Raw genomic sequence first — 21,112 nt, forward strand, 5'->3', positions numbered from 1 at the left:
CCTTCCCAAAACGACATACTTGACAAAAGTGTTGAAAGTAATGACCACTTGAAATTAAGTCAATTGCCATTAAATAACCGGGCCATTTAGCAGGTAGGTTAGATTAGGTTAGGTTAGATTAGGTTAGGTTAGGTTAGGTTAGGTTAGGTTAGGTTAATGTTGAATTTCCTTACTTCTCGTCTGTCGCTGCCTTCGTTGAGAGTCAATAATTTGCGTTTATTATTATTATAGGCAGTAGTATTACGTTTATAACTAAATTCCATATATGATGTAAAAAAAAATCCATTTCGTTTATTTTCTGTAGATTTAATAATTATATAACACTTATTGATGGCCCAGAACACAGCCACTAGTGAGAGATGAGTCACACCCACACACGTGTTAGCTGTGCAGTATTTACCATATTAAACCGTTAAATATCCACATAGGTAAACAGTGCTTAGTCTTGGAAGTCTTGTGTGTGTGTGGTGAGTGTAAACTGTGATGTGGTGAGTGAGTGTAAACTGTGATGTGGTGAGTGAGTGTAAACTGTGATGTGGTGAAGTGAACTTATATATAATAGTGTAAGCTGCGTGTTGGAGGTGGTACTCAGAAGTGTCCTACAACTTGGAGTGTCAGCTGAGTGTTGAGAAGGTCCGGTAACGAGGAGGAGGAAGCAACACACAAACAGTCACTACAGGGAAACTTTTTAAAAATTTCTCCTCTCAAGTACGACGGACAAAAGTTTAACTGGGGGTCTTGGAGAAAGTTTTGGTAGTGTGTTGCATGTGTGGATGTTGTGTTGCCTTCCACCTCTTGTTGCCGAGGTGTTGAGGGCAGCACCAGGTAGCAGCACAATCGCTCCTCAGGAAAGTATCTGAAGGAGGAAAAAGAATCCTTCAGGAAGTGGTGGTCAGAGTAGCCCCGACGAGATCCCGGTCTCTACCCCAGAGATGGAGACCTTCCCTGACCAGCGGCCCTCGTCAGCTTCACAGACCACCGGAGCGGAGGAGGCAGAGCCATTGATCCCCGACGACTCTCAAGGTCAAGGTAATTTTTCTGCCAGTGACGACCACCACGACGACGACGCTGCAGGAAGAGTCGTCGCCAGCAACCCGAGGTTCGTCAGGTCCTTCAATAGGCGGATACGAACCCGCGAGCCGAAAGGGTTGAGGTACAAGACATTCTCAGGTGCCATTGACTTTAGACAGCCAGAATTTAGAGAGAGAGAAGAGGAAGACAGCAACAGCCAAGAACGAAGGAGGAGCGAGTCACAAGCAACAGTCGACAACACAGAGAACCTTACACACGGCGGCAGGGTGAGGACTGTGTGTGTTGTAGACGGGAACGACAATGACTGTGAGGTCCTCTGCTCCCCGGGGTCCGACGAGGTCTTCTGGGACCCCGACACCTCCCTGGATACCCGCCTACTGGAGTCAACGTCGATCTTTTATGATACTTCCTCCTGTGTCCAGAAACCAACTCTGAGTCTCGTTACTGAGGCAGAACAACACAAGGACGGGGAGAAGGACTCCACGTCGATGGTACCCGGAGATGACTGTGTCGACGCTGACTATTCGAAGCCGAAAGACCATGGTGGAGGATTGTCATTCTTCTCTCGCCTGAGTAAGAGCGTCTCCCTCAAGAGAAAATACGGCAAGTCCTACGGCAAACCATACACGGTCCCTATCAGTGATGAGAAACATGAGAGAGATACACCAGTAGCTAAGGAGAACCTGGAGAGTATCCTGGAGAACTCTCAGGAGAAGAACAAAGAGAACTCCCCCAAGAACCAGCAGTCTCGGTTCTTCTTCCCAGCGTCGGATTGGTTGACGGGCGACACAGTGCTCCAACACATGTCTCTTGAACCTCCAGGTGACAGTGGGTCTGGTGAGGCCCTCAGTCCAGGGGCTCAGCGGGATGTTGACACTTCTCCCACCAGGACGGAGGAAACTGCAGAAGATGTAACAAAACTGGAGCAGTTTGTCAGTCTCTCTCGGAACGAAAAAGCGACCTCCTCTCTGGTGTGTATAAACTCCCCCCCGCCTCCCAGAACGAAGAAACCCACACCTGTTCCTCTCACTATCCAGAACAAGTTACCTGAAGGGGACCAGGAGTTAGGTAGTGCTAGTGATCCTCCAGGTGTCGAGTCCTCAGGTGAGAGACGTGAGTCAGCTGGCTTGTCAATAACTCATCAGATTTTTAGTCCAGTACGATCTAAAGGTGTAAGTAATACCTTCTACAATCTTTGGCCGACGGTCTTTCCCAGCCCAGCCAGTGATGCAAAGCCTCTGGCTGATCAAACTGTCAGTAGGAAATCCAGTTCAGAAATAAACAGTCAGAGTGACACCAGTCAACAGTCAAGCCCCCGGTCGGTGTCGTCAGCGAAGCCACAAGAGGACAAGTTTCCTGGAGGTGTTGGGAAGACATGTGAAAATGTTTGTCTCATTCAGCAGTCAAAAGTCGCCAGCCATCAGCGGCCACAACCCCTCGACCACAGCACGTTATCACAGCAGACTGTCAGCAGCAGGACACCAAGCAAGGTCGGCCAGGTAGAAGGAAACACACCGAAGAAGAGTAAGTTTCGCCCATCTTTCGTCTTCAACACCGAGAACACCTCAAAGAAAGGCGAGGCTGAGAGAGCATCCATGAAGGAGAAGACACAGAAGAAGGAGAAGATAACTGGCGAGAGGAAGGCGACTGAGGCCAAGGCTTGTTTAGTCTCCAACAGGCTCAGGAGAGTTGGAGCAATCAAGATGTGTGAAGATTTCCAGCACCTTCTGCCCGACGACAGTCACGTCTCGCTCACGAGTGTGTTCACCATCACTGACCACAACATGGCCACCCCGCCAGACCAGCAGGACAAGAGGCCTGGTCTGGACCCCAATTCCGGTATTAAAAAAGACTCGCACAACAAGAGGGCAGGTGTAGACTCCACCGCAAGTATACGGAATCTGTCCTCTACTGGAGCCATACCAAAGACGAGCAACTTAAACAAGACTCTTCAGGTGACGCTTAAAGACGTGACCAAACTCAAGGGTTCCAGTGAGGTCAAAGTCTCAGAACTAGAAAACAATAATACTGAACAAGAACGTCAGGAGCCGCCAGAAACAAAGAAGGGTCAAGGAAAACACTCCAGGAAGCGCGGGAAGCGATCAATGGAAAGATCTATATCTGTGCCTTTCTGGACCAAGTTCTGCTCTCAGGACAGCAGTGGTCCAGGTACTGACAGTGTTGCTAGTTCAGATAAGAAACTCACAAACGGCGAGAAAGTGACGACTGAAGACTCAAAAGACGAGGCTGGAAAGATTAAGTCATCGCCCGTCAGAGGTGATCGTCAGCAGACCAAGTCATCACACAAGAGAGCCAGATCACAGGACCTGACTAAGACCTTCAAGGACGAGCTGTTCTCGTTAGCGGCTCCCGAGAGGTCCTCTTCTTACGGCAACATATCCAGGCTGAAGCAAGAGGTGTCATCCACGCTGGCTCCTGTCCACTTCCTCCCACTAGAGTCTCCGTCAGTGAGCAACACAGAGGACTCGGGAGTGTGGCAGAGGCACTTGAGCTGCAGCGACATTATTGAAATTGGGAAAGAAGCGCTCGAGTCTCCAAGGCTGACTCGAGCCTTTCGTGACTCCAAGATGATGAGCACCTCGGCCTTCTGCCTCACGAGCCACGCAGCCAAGAAGTCCTCTTCCACCAAAGGCTCCTCGCCACCTGCCCTTATTGGCGAGGATACATCTCATTCAGAAGGTTCCTTGCCCCCCTCGCCTTCAGGGCTCTCCACCAGGAAGTTGGGGTCGTCACAGCTACAGTACACGTCACCCTACGACCTGGTCACACAGGCCAGGGACAAACCTTACTACCAGCGCCTAATTAACGTCTTCCACATACAAGCTACGGTGAGTCCTTAACAATAAGTCCATGACAGTTCATTACAGTCCACGGTAAGTGCTTGGCAGGTCAGCTGACAGGCCGGGGCAGGTTAGCTGACAGGCCGGGACAGGTCAGCTGACAGGCCGGGACAGGTCAGCTGACAGGCCGGGACAGGTCAGCTGACAGGCCGGGACAGGTCAGCTGACAGGCCGGGGCAGGTCAGGTGACAGGCCGGGGCAGGTCAGCTGACAAGGTAGGGAACTCTATCACAGGCCCATGATAGTCTTGCTGATGAAACCGTCCCACTTAGTATTGACTGTAGTGAGTGGAGAACCGGGGCAGGTGACTGTTGGGTGACTGTAGTGAGTGGAGAACCGGGGCAGGTGACTGTAGTGAGTGGAGAACCAGGGGGGGGGGGGTGAGTGATTGTTAGAACCGTGGAAGACAGTCTACAGCACTGACTGTTAAATTTTGAAGACAGTTAATAGGTAAAAAAAATCAAGAGTGTTGGGTGTAGTGTATAAGGCAACAGTTAAAAAAAATGACTGACTGTATCATCTGAAGAAAGTAACTGTGTAAAGGTGTGTTTGTTACCTAACCACTCAACAGTTCAAAGCTCTAGCGTTTACAGCAGTGTATGAGAAACAGTCAGTAGGAGTGGACGTTAGAGAGAGCACAGTTAACAGTCAAGGGAGGTGACTGGCTGGCGGACCATCTCTTAAGGAACTATTGAAGATTTGGGTTGGTAGACTAACTGGCGGTGTGAGGGAGCTCTCTCTCTCTCTCCCTTTCTCTCTCTCTCTCTGACGCGCTCCTTTAATAATTCTCTAACTTAATAACAACTAAATCACATCTAATCTCCCGTCTTAACACACACACACTGTTTACCCGTATTACCAAGAAGCGAAACATTATCACCGGCAGAACTACATCTGAATTTCACTTCCCACGAAAGGGTTGCCAATTAGCGCTCTTTATTGCCTTGACGTCAGCGCCATCTCTTGGTTGAAAGGCGGAGTGTTTGGTCTTCATCAGCTGGTCGACGTATTGCTGTTGGAACACGTCAGCTATTATTATTGTTGTTGTTGTTGCTATTGTTTACTCGTGAGGGGGGGGAGGGGTCACGTGATCAGGGTGGTTAGTGTCTGTCTGTCTGTCTGTCTGACTGTCTATTTTTAGAACAGAAAGGGATAGTGTGTGTGCATGCCTGTTACACACACACACACACACCCTCTTATTCCCTAGAGTTATTGTGTAAGTTTACCATTCGTGTATGTGCCACGTACGTTTCCATGTATGTATCATGAAACACAATTTAACACGCGGACAAAACTCATATCTTATCGGGAAACTTGACTCGCCAAGTTTTTCTCGTAAGTCATTTCTCAGGACAAAGTTTTCCTCACAATTTGGTCACAAGTGGATTATTTAACTCTCTCTCCTCTCTCTCTCTCTCTCTCTCTCTCTCTCTCTCCTCTCTCTCTCTCGGTAATGGCTGTATAAACTTTGTGCTTCTTATTTACAATTTCTATGAGAACTTTTATTCCCAGGTGTGTGTGTGTGTGTGTGTGTGTGTGTGTGTGTGTGTGTGTGTGTGTGTGTGTGTGTGTGTGTGTGTGTGTGTGTGTGTGTGTCACTAGCAGGAGGTAAACACTATACTATTAAGAGGTAAACTTTTAATGGTGATGAGCTGAGGACAGACACATACTGTTGACATCTTGGCACTGAACCCCACAGCTTTCTGGGTGGCACACACGTCATGATGACCTTTCCCGCCGCCCCCCCTGTTGCTGCCCCCCCCTGGGGAAGGCTGAGGTCACGTTTAAAGATGAGATCGTTTCCTAATAATCTGTGTGTGTGTGTGTGTGTGTGTGTGTGTGTGTGTGTGTGTGTGTGTGTGTGTGTGTGTGTGTGTGTGTGTGTGTGTGTGTGTGTGTGTGTGTGTGTGTGTGTGTGTGTGTGTGTGTGTGTGTGTGTGTGTGTGTGTGTGTGTGTGTGTGTGTGTGTGTGTGTGTGTGTGTGTGTGTGTGTGTGTGTGTGTGTGTGTGTGTGTGTGTGTGTGTGTGTGTGTGTGTGTCTCTTCAAACCTACACTCTACCATTCATTCATGACCAGATAATACCCGCTGGATCGTAAGGTTTAACTCTATTATTTGATTCTTCTACTCCTGTCCTGCCCTACCCCTGCCCCTACTCCTTACTCCTACCTTAATTCACTTTGGTTCTACTCCACTTTGGTTCCCTACCCCACCCCACCTCTACCCCCACCCCTCTACCCTGCCTTCGTAGTATCATCATAGGGTTAACATCGCTCTACTTTACTGTTCATTCACAACAATTATATTCCTGGAGGTCAGAGGTCAACTTGAAGGGGAGACCCATCATATCATGTTTTATGTCCCTTTCATTGTGTGTGTGTGGGGGGGTTAAAGAGTAGATTCTTTTGTGCTAAATGATGCAATGTTTATTTCTCGTTAGTTATAGAATGTGGGTACTATACCAGTGTGTGTGTGTGTGTGTGTGTGTGTGTGTGTTGGGGGAGTTAAAGCACAGACTTCAGCCCATGCTTGTTCCTTTACGTGTAATTAACTCGTTGCAAATGAGATGGGTCTTAGGTTTAATAGACCCTCTGACCTGATCTGACCTGGATACACCCAGACTAACCTAACCTAACCTAACTTGAGACGTTTATATTTTTTCTCTTCGTTGTAATTGGGGTGAGGGACGTGTCCAAAAAAATATGAAGACAATTTCGACGTAGCTAACTGTTTCTCTTGTTCACTGTTGGTGTTATGTGAGTTAGGTTAGGTTTCATGGTTAGGTTAGGTTTGGTTTCATGGTTAGGTTAGGATTCATGGTTAGGTTTGGTTTCATGGTTAGGTTAGGATTCATGGTTAGGTTAGGTTTGGTTTCATGGTTAGGTTAGGATTCATGGTTAGGTTAGGTTAGGATTCATGGTTAGGTTAGGTTTCATGTTTAGGTTAGGTTTCATGGTTAGGTTAGGTTAGGTTTGGTTTCATGGTTAGGTTAGGTTAATTATGATATTTCTGTGGATTCTCAGTTAGAGGAAAAATATTTATCGTGTAATCTTTTGAGAATTCATTTGTGTTATGAGTCAATTATATACGTTGTCAGGTCCCCTTTTATGAGGTCATTTTCTTAACCTAACCTCACCTCACGTAACCTAACCTAGCGTGTCTTAATATAACCTAATCTAGCCGAACTTAACCTAACCCTTCCCTAACCTAACCCCACCACAAGTCAGGGTTCCGGCAGGACTGACCCTAAGAATCCTGATCACCAAATTAAATTAACTCGGTTTTCAATAGGAGGAGGGAGGGGGGGGGGGTAAAGGGGGGAGGTGAGAGGGAGGGGAGGTGAGGAGGGAGAGATTGGAAGAGGAGAGAGGGTGAAAGGAATCAATAAAGGCGATATAGATAAAGTTCTTATAATATCCGAGCAGGATAGGTCTCTCAGCAACGGATTCAAGTTGGATAAGTTTAGGTTTAGGAGGGAGATAGGAAGGAACTGGTTCACAAATAGGGTGGTGGACGAGTGGAACAAGCTTAGCAACTTTGTAGTAAGTGCGGGAACTCTGGAAAGTTTCAAAAGGAGGCTAGATAGATTCATGGATGATAGAGAGTGGTAGTAACTCTCGACAGGAGCTGCCATGCACAGACCAACCGGCCTATTGCAGACTCCTTATGTTGGTGGGAAGGGAATGGGATGGGGAGATTGTGCTGGGGAGGGAGAAGAGGGGAGAGGGGAGAGGGGAGAGGGTGACGTTTGGAGGGGAGAGGACACGCCTTGACCTAATCAATCTTGGCCGACAGCCGGTGACTGATAACATTGACCACACAGCCTTGCATATCCCGAGGGCGTTAGTCAGCTCGGGTCTGGTCGGGTTTATGCAGGTGTGGTTTATGCAGGTGTGGTTTATGGAGGTGTGGTTTATGAAGGTGTGGTTTATGAAGGTGTGGTTTATGCAGGTGTGGTTTATGAAGGTGTGGTTTATGCAGGTGTGGTTTATGAAGGTGTGGTTTATGCAGGTGTGGTTTATGCAGGTGTGGTTTATGAAGGTGTGGTTTATGAAGGTGTGGTTTATGAAGGTGTGGTTTATGAAGGTGTGGTTTGAAGGTGTGGTTTATGCAGGTGTGGTTTATGAAGGTGTGGTTTATGAAGGTGTGGTTTATGCAGGTGTGGTTTATGAAGGTGTGGTTTATGAAGGTGTGGTTTATGAAGGTGTGGTTTATGAAGGTGTGGTTTATGAAGGGTGTGGTTTATGCAGGTGTGGTTTATGCAGGTGTGGTTTATGAATGGGTGTGGTTTATGCAGGTGTGGTTTATGAAGAAGGTGTGGTTTATGCAGGTGTGTTTATGTGTGTATGCAGGTGTTATGCAGGTGTGGTTTATGATGAGGCAGGTGTGGTTTATGAAGGTGTGGTTTATGAAGGTGTGGTTTATGGAGGTGTGGTTTATGGTTGGTTTATGGTTATGGTGTGGTTTATGAAGGTGTGGTTTATGGAGGTGTGGTTTATGGAGGTGTGTGTTTATGGAGGTGTGGTTTATGAGGTGTGGTTTATGCAGGTGTGGTTTATGCAGGTGTGGTTTATGAAGGTGTGGTTTATGAAGGTGTGGTTTATGAAGGTGTGGTTTATGCAGGTGTGGTTTATGCAGGTGTGTGGTTTATGCAGGTGTGGTTTATGAAGGTGTGGTTTATGAAGGTGTGGTTTATGAAGGTGTGGTTTATGAAGGTGTGGTTTATGCAGGTCTGGTTTATGCAGGTGTAGTTTATGCAGGTGTGGTTTATGAAGGTGTGGTTTATGCAGGTGTGGTTTATGCAGGTGTGGTTTATGCAGGTGTGGTTTATGCAGGTGTGGTTTATGAAGGTGTGGTTTATGAAGGTGGTTTATGAAGGTGTGGTTTTATGCAGGTGTGGTTTATGCAGGTGTGGTTTATGAAGGTGTGTGTGGTTTATGGAGGTGTGGTTTATGGAGGTGTGGTTTATGGAGGTGTGGTTTATGAAGGTGGTTTATGAAGGTGTGGTTTATACGCTTGGAATTCATGATTCAGTCACTTGTTTGGGAAATAAATTACATACATACATACATACATACATACATACATACATACATACATACATACATACATACATACATACATACATACACACACATACATACATACATACATACATACATACATACATACATACATACACACACACACACTCCATCTGTCCCAATGACTTAAGTGTATCTGATCTTCGCGAAACACGGGTGTAAGTAGTGTGTCATTAAGAGCTATAACTTGTTGGAATATCATTGATTTCCAGCCATACGGGAGGGAGTTATAGCTCTTTATGCGTGCCAAGTGATGAGTGGCGGGGATTTGTGTTGATTGTATGTTTCTCTGTAGACGCCTTCTTATTCCTTCCTTCACCTCCCTCATTCCTTCCTTCCTTCTTCATTCATTCCTTCCTCCCTCATTCCTTCCTCCCTTATTCCTTCCTCCCCCATTTCTTCCTCCCTCATTCCCTCCCCCATTCCCTCCCCCTTCGTCATTCCCTCCTTCCCTCCCTCCTTCCCTCCCTCCTTCCCTCCCTCAACCTCTACAGAGGTTCTCTTTCCTTCATTCCAGTCTCCATATAATCTCTCTCCCTCTCTCTCTCTCCCCACCACTTTGTTATCTCTACCTCCCCACCAATTTTGCTGTATTCCCCACTCCCACCCCCCCTCTCCCCACCACCTTTGTTGTATTCCCACTTCACCCCCCTCTCTCCCACCCACTTTGTTGCTCACCTCACCCTCCCCCTCCCCACCACTTTGTTGTGGCCTCACCTCACCCCTCTCCCCCTCTCTCCCCCACCACTTTGTTGTCAGAACATTCTACTTTCACCCCTCTCTCTCCCCCTCCCCCACCACTTTCCCTCATCACACATTATCATCTTCCTCCTTCCCTCTCACTTTCCTCTCCTCTTTCCTCCTCTTTTCTTTCTTAATTTCCTTCTCCCTCTCCTTCTCCCTCTCCCTTCCTCTCACATATCACTAATGCTCCAGCACTCGGCGACCACCACCACTCAAGCACACACACTGGTATTCTAGGATTGCGTTCAAACCATCTGTCGTATTCCAGGATGACAAAGATAATCGCTCAAGCACTCACTAACCCTCCACCCCCACTCAGTAACAAGCCCTCAAGCGTTAACTAACATCCCCCCCACTCAGTAACAAGCGCTCAGTGGTATTCAAGGAGGCTCTCACTTAAGCATTAGATGAGATTTTAATAGCCAGAGGGGGACTGAGAAAGGAATTACTGTTGAACCATTGATGTGTTTTAATGGTACGGCAGCATCCAATGTTTATTTAGCAGGCCAAGTGTAAGTAATGTTTAAGTGTCTAAGTAATGTTTAAGTGTCTAAGTAATGTTTAAGTGTCTAAGTAATGTTTAAGTGTCTAAGTAATGTTTAAGTGTCTAAGTAATGTTTATTGATTTAAGAAAGGGGTCAAGGGGTTAGCGCTGTATTGACTGGGGCCCCATGAGGCTTGGGGCCCATTAGAACCCCCCCCCCCACCTCCCCCACCACACCACTACCGTCACTACTTCACCACCACCACATTCATCACCACCACAACAACTACCGCCACTACCACCACCACAACAACAACTGCCACCACCGCCGCTACCACTACCACCATCACCACCAACACAATCACCACCACCACTACCACACATTATTTTAATTACTCTCGTCTGATTACTTTACCTTGATTACTTTTATCTAATTGCTCTGATCATTTCATTTTAATTACTTTTTGTATTTTCTCAAATTACTCTACTTTTTCCTTTATGACTTTTGTATTTATTCTAATTTATTTTTTGTGGTATTTGATGCTTTTTCATTACTTTTTCTTAATTACTTTGCCTCCTTCTATGATTACTTTCCAGTAATTACTTTAACGGTAATTGGTTTTTGATTACTGCTCTGTTTTCTTCAATTATTTTAGCTCAATTACAGATAATTTTTTCTTTAATTAGATTTTTTTCATTAATTATTTTTATTACTTTTACTTAATACTTTTAATCAGGTTTCATTAATTACTTTTTGACTTGAATACTTTTAATACTTTTCTGATTTTCGTTGTATTAATATTTTCATTCGTTATTTTTTATTTATTTTTTTACATTATTCGTAATTTTACCGAATTTTCCCTATTTCTATTTTCTAATTATGTTTCTTTACTCCTTCTTTACTTGGCGTTTCTCTTATTACCATCTTTATCTTAACTGTGTTCTCTCTCCTATTTCTTTTTATGTGTGTCATTTTTCTCTTTCCACACCTTTATCATTCATTCTCTTTGTCCCTTCCTCTGCCTCTATCTTTATCAAGTTCTCTTACTCTCTGCTTTATTTCCCCTCTTTATTACGTCTATATATCCTATCATCTTTATCGCTTTATTTATGGTTCTCACTTTATTTTTCCTCCACTTATTCCCTTTATTTATCATCTTATTCCACTTCTCCCTGATTCATATGACGTATTAATTCTCCTTCTCTCTATTTCTCATCTTTATCACGTGTGTCTGATTCATTTTTATTATTATGTCTCTCTTGTGGGGTCCTTTCTCTCTCTCTCTCTCTCTCTCTCTCTCTCTCTCTCTCTCTCTCTCTCTCTCGTTTAAGGATGAAGGTATTGACTGACAGTGAGAATGGAAGGAGGGAAGTAGACAGAGAGAAAGAGAAGAAAGAATGGGAGAGAGAGAGAGGAGGGAAGCAACAGTGAACGAAGAAGAGGAAGAGGGAAAAAAGAACGGATTAAGGAAGGAAGGGAGAGAAGGATGAGGGAAGAGCTAATTGCCGGTAATTATGATGAAGGCAAACAATGGAAGGAAAGAGAGGGAGGGAGAGAGGGAATGAGGGAGAGAGGAGAGAGAGGGAATGGAGGGAGAGAGAGAGAGGGAATGAGGAGAGAGGGGTAATGAGGAGGAGAGGGAATGAGGGAGGGAGAGAGGAATGAGGGAGGGAGAGAGGGAATGAGGGAGAGAGAGAGGGAATGAGGGAGAGAGAGAGGAATGAGGGAGAGAGGGGTAATGAGGGGAGGGAGAGGGAAATGAGGGAGGGAGAGAGGGAAACAGAGGGGAGGGAGAGAGGAATGAGGGAGAGAGGGAAGGAGCAGGGGAAGGACGAGTGAGGGGAATGGGGTTCACCACGTTATACCACACTTCTCCCACCACACTCCTCACACACACCCCCAGCACCACACTCCCACCACACACTTGCCACACACCCCCTCTGCCACCCCACCACACCCCCACCACACACACCCCCACACCCCGCCACACTCCAGCTGTTCAGGCTTGATACTCCCCTGGTAGAGAAAATGGAAGAGTAATTAAGACGTGAGTTGAGACGAGATATAGGAGAGGGGGAGTGGGGGAGGGAGGGGGGGAGTGGGGGGAAGGAGAGGGGGGAGGGGGGGCAGAGGGAGGGGGGGAAGGAGAGGGAGGAGTGGGGGGGGAGGAGGGAGGAGGGGGGGAAAGGGGAGGGGGGGAGGGGGGGGGAGAGGGAGGAAGGAGGGAGATATTGGGAAGGAGTGAAGGAGAGAGGAAGGAAGGAAGGAAGGAACAAAAATATCACACAAAAACGATTATAAAACAAACAACTAAATTACAGTGAAGTCCTGCAGCAATATCGTCGCCATTTTGTCCTTGTCATGTTTTTTCTTGCGACAAGTTTGAGTCAGTGAGTCAGCTGTGAGTCTCAAGGATCTGACAGCTGCTGGAATTGGGGCAAGTCAGTCGTGTCTGTCTGTGTTTGTATGTGTGTGTGTGTGTTTGTCTGTGTGTGTGTGTGCGTGTGTGTGTTTGCCTGTGTGTGTGTTTGCCTGTGTATGTGTTTGTCTGTGAGTGTGTGTGTGCTTGCCTGCCTATATCTGTCTGTCTGTCTGTATACTGTGTATGTGTGTGTGTGTGTGTGTGTGTGTACGTGCGTGCGCGCGCGCGCCCAGAGAGTCAACATGGTCTCTCATATTCCACTGTACAAACACACCACCATGAGAACTCTCCCCTCTCACTTCCTCTCCCCTCACTCACTCCCCTCTTCCATACTCTTTTCCTGTCCTCTTTCCCCATTTCCCCTCACCTCCGCCTCCTCCCACCTCCCTCTGACCCCCTCTCCCTCACCCTCTCCCCCACTCGCCTCCCTCCTTCACCCCTCTCCCCTCACCCCTCTCCCACCACTCCTCTTCCACCTCTCCCTCTCGCCTTGTCTCGGGTTATTTACCAACACCTGTACGATAGTTTGGGACAGGACAGCTGGCAGCTCCTTCCTTTGCTCACTGCCGCCACTAAGGGGTGATGGCAGCCTGGCGGACGTGTGATGTATTACCTCCAGTAAATCGTTTCTTTTATTATTATCGAACCCCTCAAAGGCTCACCCCAGAGGAGACATCCACCCCAGATACTGTGAGGCGGTGCCGGACCCACCCCCACACACACACACACACAGTCACACACACACACAGTCACACACACACACACACACACACACAGTCACACACCCACACAGTCACACACACTCACACACAGTCACACACACACACACACACACACACACACATACAGTCACACACAGTCACACACACACACACACACACACACACTCACACTCACACACACACACACACACACACACACAAAAGATACACCTCGCTCGTATATACCCAGCTGACGTTAACAACCGGTGTCTGTGTGTGTTATTTTATCTTCGCCAATTTTATGATTTTACTTTTGACATCATCGTCAATTCTCCCTCGCCAACATCGTCAATTCTCCCTCGTCAACATCGTCAATTCTCCCTCGCCAACATCGTCAATTCTCCCTCGCCAACATCGTCAATTCTCCCTCGCCAACATCGTCAATTCTCCCTCGCCAACATCGTCAATTCTCCCTCGCCAACATCGTCAATTCTCCCTCGCAATTTTCATCATTTTCCCCCGCTGTCAATTTCACCTCCCCGCCAGCCAGTGAGTCGGCGACGCCTTTAGGGATAAAACGCTTTCTGTGTCGTACTTGACTCCCCGTGTCTAGGGGAAATATTGACCCTTTTCTTCCCCTGACAACCCTTAAGAAACCCGTAGTTAAGGGTTGAACTTTCCTCCTTATCATTAGGTTTTAGGGATAGTTTTCATTGCGGCAGTTTCAGATTTTAGCTAATGACAAAGTCGGCAGATTTAAGGATGAAAATCTGACCTAATGTTACAATATTAACCTGGTTAACTGTAAGGCAAAATCACCTCTATAATCCTAGTGTTTAATAATCAAAATCGACCCCTGTTTTAAATGGACGGGGAAAATATATATAATGTACCAATTGTAACCCAAAATGGCCTTTATAAACTTCTGCTTTAAAGGTGTAAATATTTCCACAATTCACTTGGCAAGGGAAATAACCAAACCGACCAATTTTATGCCAAAGTGGTCCTTATAACACATGTCATTAAGAATATAAATGTCCCCATATCTTACTCGGTGGGGAAGTAACAAGGCCGACCAATTTTACGCCTATGTGACCCTTATTTACCCGTGTGTAAAGGTCAAGATCTCTCCTTATTTAATAGTGGCGGGGAAGTTAATGATTTTCTGAAGACGAGATGATAATAATAATAATAATAATAATAATGCTAAAAATAACTAATAATAACTAATAATAATACAGCAATAAAGCCAAAAATATAATGGTCATATAAAATACATTAACAAATAAAAGACAAAGTGGAAGAAGGAGAAATCATTACTAGTATACAAAAGAGACAATAAATAATGGAAATACCAAAAAATAGACGAAGAATTAAGAAAAAAATCGGTGACTAGGAACAAAATCTGAGACACACACACACACGAACCAATTCTCTGTGTGTGTGTGTGTGTGTGTGTGGTGTTTTTGTCCAATCACACAGATATGTGTAATGCAGGCGCTTGGGTGTGGGTGTTGGAGGAGGAGGGGTGTGGGTAGGGGTGTGTTGAGGGGTAAGGTGTGTTGAGGGTGTGATAAGGAGGTGTTGGAGGGGTGAGGTGTTGGAGGGTGAGGGTGTGTTGGAGGGGTGGAGGGTGTTTTGGGAGGGTAGGGGTGTTGGAGGGTGAGGGTGTGTTGGAGGGTAGGGTATGAGGGTAGTGTGGTTGGAGGGGTAGAGTGTGTTGAAGGAGGAGGAAGGAGGGTAGAGTGTGGAGGGGTGAGGGTGTGTTGGAGGGTTAGGGTGTGTTGAAGGAGTGAGGGTGTGTGAGGGGTGAGGATGGGGGGTGTCCGTGACGTCCTTATGTCCGTGGTGTAAGATGAGGCCTCGGCTCTGGCTCATATTTTTATATTGATAGAAACTTTTTTATCGTGATGCCAAATGATGATTGGTCTCTCTCTCTCTCTCTCTCTCTCTCTCGCCGGCGATTTCTTAGGGAAGGGAATCGTGGCGGGGTTGGGTTGGGTTAGGTTAGGTTAGGTTAGGTTAGGTTAGGTTAGGTTAGGTTAGGTTTTTTGTTTTAATGATGAGCCATTTTGTTTTTGTTGTTCTTATTTGTTGTTGTAAAGTCATTAATGTGTTTGTTGTTGTTATTAATGTTTTTGTTTGTTTACCACAGGACAGCAAGATGGACTCGTTGGTGCAGCAGCTGGACCTCTACAGTAAACAGGGCATACCTCGACAACCTCACCTCCTGGCCTCACAGTCACCTGGTAATGACGATGGTGAGTTGTTCTTCTTGTTCTTCTTGTTCTTCTTTTTCTTCGTTTTCTTGTTGTTTTTGTTTTTCTTGTTCATCTTGTTGTTCTTGTTCATCTTGTTCTTATTTTTGTTGTTCTTGTTCTTCTTGTTCCTGTTCTTCTTGATCTTCTTGTTCTTCTACTTGTTCTTCTACTTCTTCTTCTTCTTCATTATTTGGCCACAGACACCCGTTGGTAATGGTAGAGTCTCTCTCTCTCTCTCTCTCTCTCTCTCTCTCTCTCTCTCTCTCTCTCTCTCTCTCTCTCTCTCTCTCTCTCTCTCTCTCCATTACACCACGCCACATAAAGGATAGTAATCATGGTGGGGGGGGAGGGGAAATATCTTCACTCAGGTAAATGGATTGACTGAGGTAGAAAATCTAATGTAAAAATAGAGAGAGAGAGAGAGAGAGAGAGAGAGAGAGAGAGAGAGAGAGAGAGATTGTTGAGTATGTCCAGAAGCACTTAATTGTGTACAGGTGTGTGTGTATTACTTAAATGTGTACAGGTGTGTGTGTATTACTTAAATGTGTACAGGTGTGTGTGTATTACTTAAATGTGTACAGGTGTGTGTGTGTATTACTTAAATGTGAACAGGTGTGTGTGGATCACTTAAATGTGTACAGGTGTGTGTGTATTACTTAAATGTGAACAGGTGTGTGTGGATTACTTAAATGTGTACAGGTGTGGAAGACAGGTGTGTCCTTTATATAATTTTTCTGTAGTTTTATAGAATTTAGTTATCACCGTTTTTTTAATTTTTCTATTTTTATCGTTCTTAAAACATATTCCTCTTTAGTCATTCTCTTATCATTATTGTCCTCTTTCCATTGTTCCTCTATTTTCCTCTGGTCTTTATTTACCATTTTCATTATTCTATCTCTATTTATCACTGCATTTGTTTTAATTCTCTTTCTCTTGTCCATGTTATTCTTGTTATTATTCTCTTCTTGATTGTCTCTTGCATTGTTGTTATGTCTGCTGTGTTTGTTTCCTCTGTGAGAGATATTGACTCAAGGAGAGACACTCAGGGGGGGGGTTGGGATACACTGGCCTGGTGTGCTCTTCAGTCAGGGTCTCTCCATGTTACTGGTGCCAAGTTAATCCTCCTTGTTTATCTTGCCTCTTGAGACGACCTTGTGTGTGTGTGTGTGTGTGTGTGTGTGTGTGTGTGTGTGTGTGTGTGTGTGTGTGTTACAAGTCAAGTTGTATTGCTGTTTCAGTCATGTTTGCTGGTGAATTGCAGACGTGTTGGGTGGTGTTTTGACATGTTTGGTCGTGTTTTACAGAGGTGGTGGTGGAGGACAGCTGGAGGACGTTGGTAGAGGGCCACGAACAGCTGGATGAACGACAGGAGCAACAGCAGAGTGCTATCTGGGAGCTGGTGGAGACGGAGGCCACTTACATCCACATGCTCAAAGTAATAACTGATGTGAGTACCCCCTGATATAAGACGTGTCTCCGTTTTCTTTTTCGTCTTCCCCAGTTATTTTATTTTTCGTGTTTAAACCTCGTCACTCCCTCTACAGAGTATTGACAGTCAGTGATGTCTGTCTGTCTGTCTGTGTTCCTTCCTGTCTGTCTGTCTGTCTGTCTGTCTGTCTGTCTGTCTGTCTGTCTGTCTGTCTGTCTGTCTGTCTGTGGCTTTACTTTTTCGTTTATTCACCTGTAGATTGAGTGGGAATGACGCAAACCTAACCCAACCTACAATGACAGGTGAAGGTGTGGGATCAGCATTAGGCCAGGTAAAGCTCACCTGGCGATGCACCACAATCAGCATGGTTACCGTAGCTCATTAAAACCAATGGTGCGTGAGTAACTAAACCCGCCGTGCTTACTCCATATCTCGTGTGAGCTTGGGGGGAGGGGGTGGTGTAGGTGGGTGTAGGTGTGTGTGTAGGTGGGGTGAATTGTGTGTAGGTGGGTGTAGGTGGGTGTAGGTGGGTGGGTGTGTAGGTGTGTGTAGGTGGGTGTAGGTGGGTGTAGGTGGGTGTAGGTGGGTGTAAGTTGGTGTAAGTGTGTGTAGGTGGGTGTAAGTGGGTGTAGGTGGGTGTAGGTGGGTGTAAGTGTGTGTAGGTGGGTGTAGGTGGGTGTTCAAGGGCCTACCTACGTTAGATGGGTGAGTGTACCTTTCTCAGGGACTTGAAGGGATCTACAGGGGGCTTATCTTCACAAGGACCTACTTAAGGGCTGAACCAAACCCTTAAGGAACTATTTAAGGGCTGGACCAACCCCTTAAGGGCTTTTTTAAGAGATAAACCTATTTAAGGGATGAACCAACCCCTTAAGGGCCTATTTAAGGGCTGGACCAACACCTTAAGGCGTGATCGACTGTATGAATGTCGGGGTCAAGGGGAGACGAGAGGAGAATACTCACCATGACGTTGAGAAGGAAATGGTGAGGCAGAGAGACAGGAAGAGAGACAGACAGGAAGAGAGACAGACAGGAAGAGAGAAATAGAGAGTGAAACAGAGAGACAGAAAGAGACAGGAAGAGAAAACAGGTCAGAGAAGCCAGATAGACAGACCGAAACACACACACACACACACACACATACACACACACACACACACACACACACACCATTACATGAAGACCCCAAATCAACAGTAAAAAAAAAAAGATTCTCGAGGATTTAATGTTGAACTTGACGAAAAAAAAACTTAATCGTGAAGAAAGGCAAAATCGTCCACCCTCTACCCCCCTCTCTGACCCCCTTCCTCCCCACCCCCCCACACCCTTCCCTCCCCCCTCCTCCCCCCACCCCTACACCCTCCTCCCCCTACTCCTCCCCCCCACCCCCACACCCTTCCTCCCCCCCCCCTCCTCCCCCCACCCCCACACCCTTCCTCCCCCTCCTCCCCACCCCCTCTCCCGATCCCTTCCTCCCCCACCCCCTCTCCTGATCCCTTCCTCCCCACCCCTACACCCTTCCTCCTCCCCACCCCCACACCCCTTCCTCCTCCTCCTCCCCACCCCTACACCCTTCCCCTCCTCCTCCCCCCACCCCTACACCCTTCCTCCCCCTCCTCCCCACCCCCACACCCTTCCTCCTCCCTCCTCCTCCCCACCCCCCCACACCCTTCCTCCCCCTCTCCTCCTCCCCACCCCCACACCCTTCCTCCCTCCTCCTCCCCACCCCTACACCCTTCCTCCCCCCCCCTCCCCCCACACCCTTCCTCCCTCCTCCTCCCCACCCCCCACACTCCTCCCTCCTCCCCCACCCCTACACCCTTCCCTCCCCACCCCCTACACCCCTTCCTCCCCACCCATTTCCTGAGTTGTACCTTGAGGCGCACTTGTCACTCTGAGTTGTACCTTGAGGCGCACCTGCCAATCTCCCTTGATATAAATTATGTTTCACAGTGAACATTTAATGGCGTTAATGATCTTCAGTCGGCGCCATTAATGACAGCAATCTACTAATGTGCCGTATATGTTAGACTATTAAAACCAAACTCAATAGAAAATCAATATTATTAAGGGATTTACTACATAATCGTTAAATAATGTGTTCCAGTTCACCTAACAGCGCTCGTGGTCTATTATACTGTACAGTATTACAGCGTCTATTGTTGTTGTTGTTGTTGTTGTTGTTGGAGCGCAAATATATTTAGATAATTAAAAACAAAACTAGAAAGTTATTAAATATTGATAGTGTGAGAGTAATTATTGTTATTGTTTGACGTCAGTAGTAAAGAGAATGGTTTGGTTAGGTCAGGTTCAGGTCAGGTCAGGTCAGGTTAGGTGAGAATTTTGTGACTGGAAATGAAAGTTACTGCCGGAATTATATAATATACAGGTTTGTTGCTCTGAATTCCTGTACGATAGTTTGGGCCCAACGACTGAATCTGTGAACCGCTGTCAGGACAAATAGAGTCTCAGTGTAATGTTGCTGCCATATTCCAAGTCTGTCATTAAACTTAAGTCTACGAGGTGGTCTGGGGTCAATGAAATCATCTGGCATTAACTACATAACTGACGCCCATTACTGAAGGGGTTAAGGTGAATTCTGTCCATTAATTACGAGATAAATCGCACCCACATTACGAGTCTTAGGGACACCACGTGACCGTAAGAGTTAAATCGGGTCATGTAATTTTTCTGGTGTTAGAGACGGTAGATATATTTCAGGTAACGGTAGATATATTTCAGGTAACGGTAGATATATTTCAGGGGTTCAGAGGCTGTCTTAAATATTCAACACTACAAACTAGGACCAGAATCTCAAAGCTTTCCTGGTGAACATTTCTCATAACGTCAAAGACTAACATTAAAATTACACAAACTATTCCTTAGGTGACAAATATTACCCTGGGATTACCTTAACACCATATAAAAGATAATATTAACTGATCTTCTAAACTGAGTCTTTTAATTTGGCCAGGTGTTAAGTGAACGTATCTAGTTAAGGTAGAGTCTCAGTGTACTGTGGCTAAGGTGGTATTTTTTAACTTGGGTATATTGTTACGCCTTCTGCTAAGAGGTTTATTGTCGTGAGAAGCCTGGAGGGTCTTTCTTGTAGTTCTCTCTCTCCCCCCCCCCATACAGCCTTAAGGAGTTCTCATCCACACACACACACCCCTGCCAGCTCACACACACACACACACACACACCCTGGCCATCTCACACACACACACACACACCCTACCAGCTCACACACACACACACCCTGCCATCTCACACACACACACACCCCGGCCATCTCACACACACACACACACACCCTGCCATCTCACACACACACCCTGCCATCTCACACACACCCTGCCATCTCACACACCCTGCCATCTCACACACCCTGCCATCTCACACACCCTGCCATACACACAGTACATGTACAATTACCCACAGAAGTCCGTTCCCCTCTCCTCCTGAACCACGAACCCCATGATTCAGACTCGTGAACCCGAAGCATTTACGGACAGAATAATGTATCAGTCTACTGGTTCGGGTTAACGAATCTGAATCCCTGGGTTCGTTGTTCAGGGGAGGAGAGGCAAACGGATTTACCTGTAGTAGTTGTACAAAACATCAGTTAGAGTACAGTACATGACGAAGGGAGTGTACAGCGAGCGTAGAGGTTAGGTTTGGTTGTGGTTAGGTTAGGTTTGGTTGTGGTTAGGTTAGGTTAGGTTAGGTTTGGTTGTGGTTAGGTTAGGTTAGGTTGTGTTGTGGTTTGGTGTTGACTGTGTGTGTTTGATTTTTGAGTGGAACAAACAATTTGGTAATTTGATCTTGCGTGAGAGTCAAGTTTTGTGATCTGGCTTTGATGTTTGCGAGAGAGGGAGGGAGGGGCAGGGAGGGGAGGGGGCAGGGAGGGAGGGGGAGGGAGGGGCAGGAGGGGGGAGGGGAGGGGGGGAGAGACAGGGTTTGATAGGAGACAAAGAGCCAAAGATAAAAAATATAGGTAATGAGAGAGAGAGAGAGAGAGAGAGAGAGAGAGAGAGAGAGAGAGAGAGAGAGAGAGAGAGAGAGAGAGAGAGAGACTGTGTCACCGAACCTAA

General features: G+C 46.4%; 1 protein-coding gene across 5 annotated transcripts in view; it reads left to right on the forward strand.

Annotated features, from left to right (window-relative positions):
• LOC121866850 (pleckstrin homology domain-containing family G member 5-like) overlaps positions 1–21,112 on the forward strand; it is a 117,718-nt gene that overhangs the window by 74,280 nt on the left and 22,326 nt on the right. For 2 of the 5 annotated variants that reach the window (XM_042366590.1, XM_042366588.1), the window contains exons 10-11: positions 15,484–15,589; positions 16,894–17,036. In XM_042366590.1, coding sequence (XP_042222524.1) covers positions 15,484–15,589; positions 16,894–17,036 — 249 coding nt within the window. Of the gene's footprint in view, positions 1–267; positions 3,882–15,483; positions 15,590–16,893; positions 17,037–21,112 lie in introns of those variants that run through there. The other 3 variants (XM_042366586.1, XM_042366587.1, XM_042366585.1) reach the window with 3 other exon arrangements.

The sequence above is a fragment of the Homarus americanus genome, unplaced genomic scaffold, assembly GCF_018991925.1.
Source record: "Homarus americanus isolate GMGI-L3 unplaced genomic scaffold, GMGI_Hamer_2.0 scaffold7968, whole genome shotgun sequence".
In the NCBI taxonomy this organism is placed as follows: Eukaryota; Metazoa; Arthropoda; class Malacostraca; order Decapoda; family Nephropidae; genus Homarus; species Homarus americanus.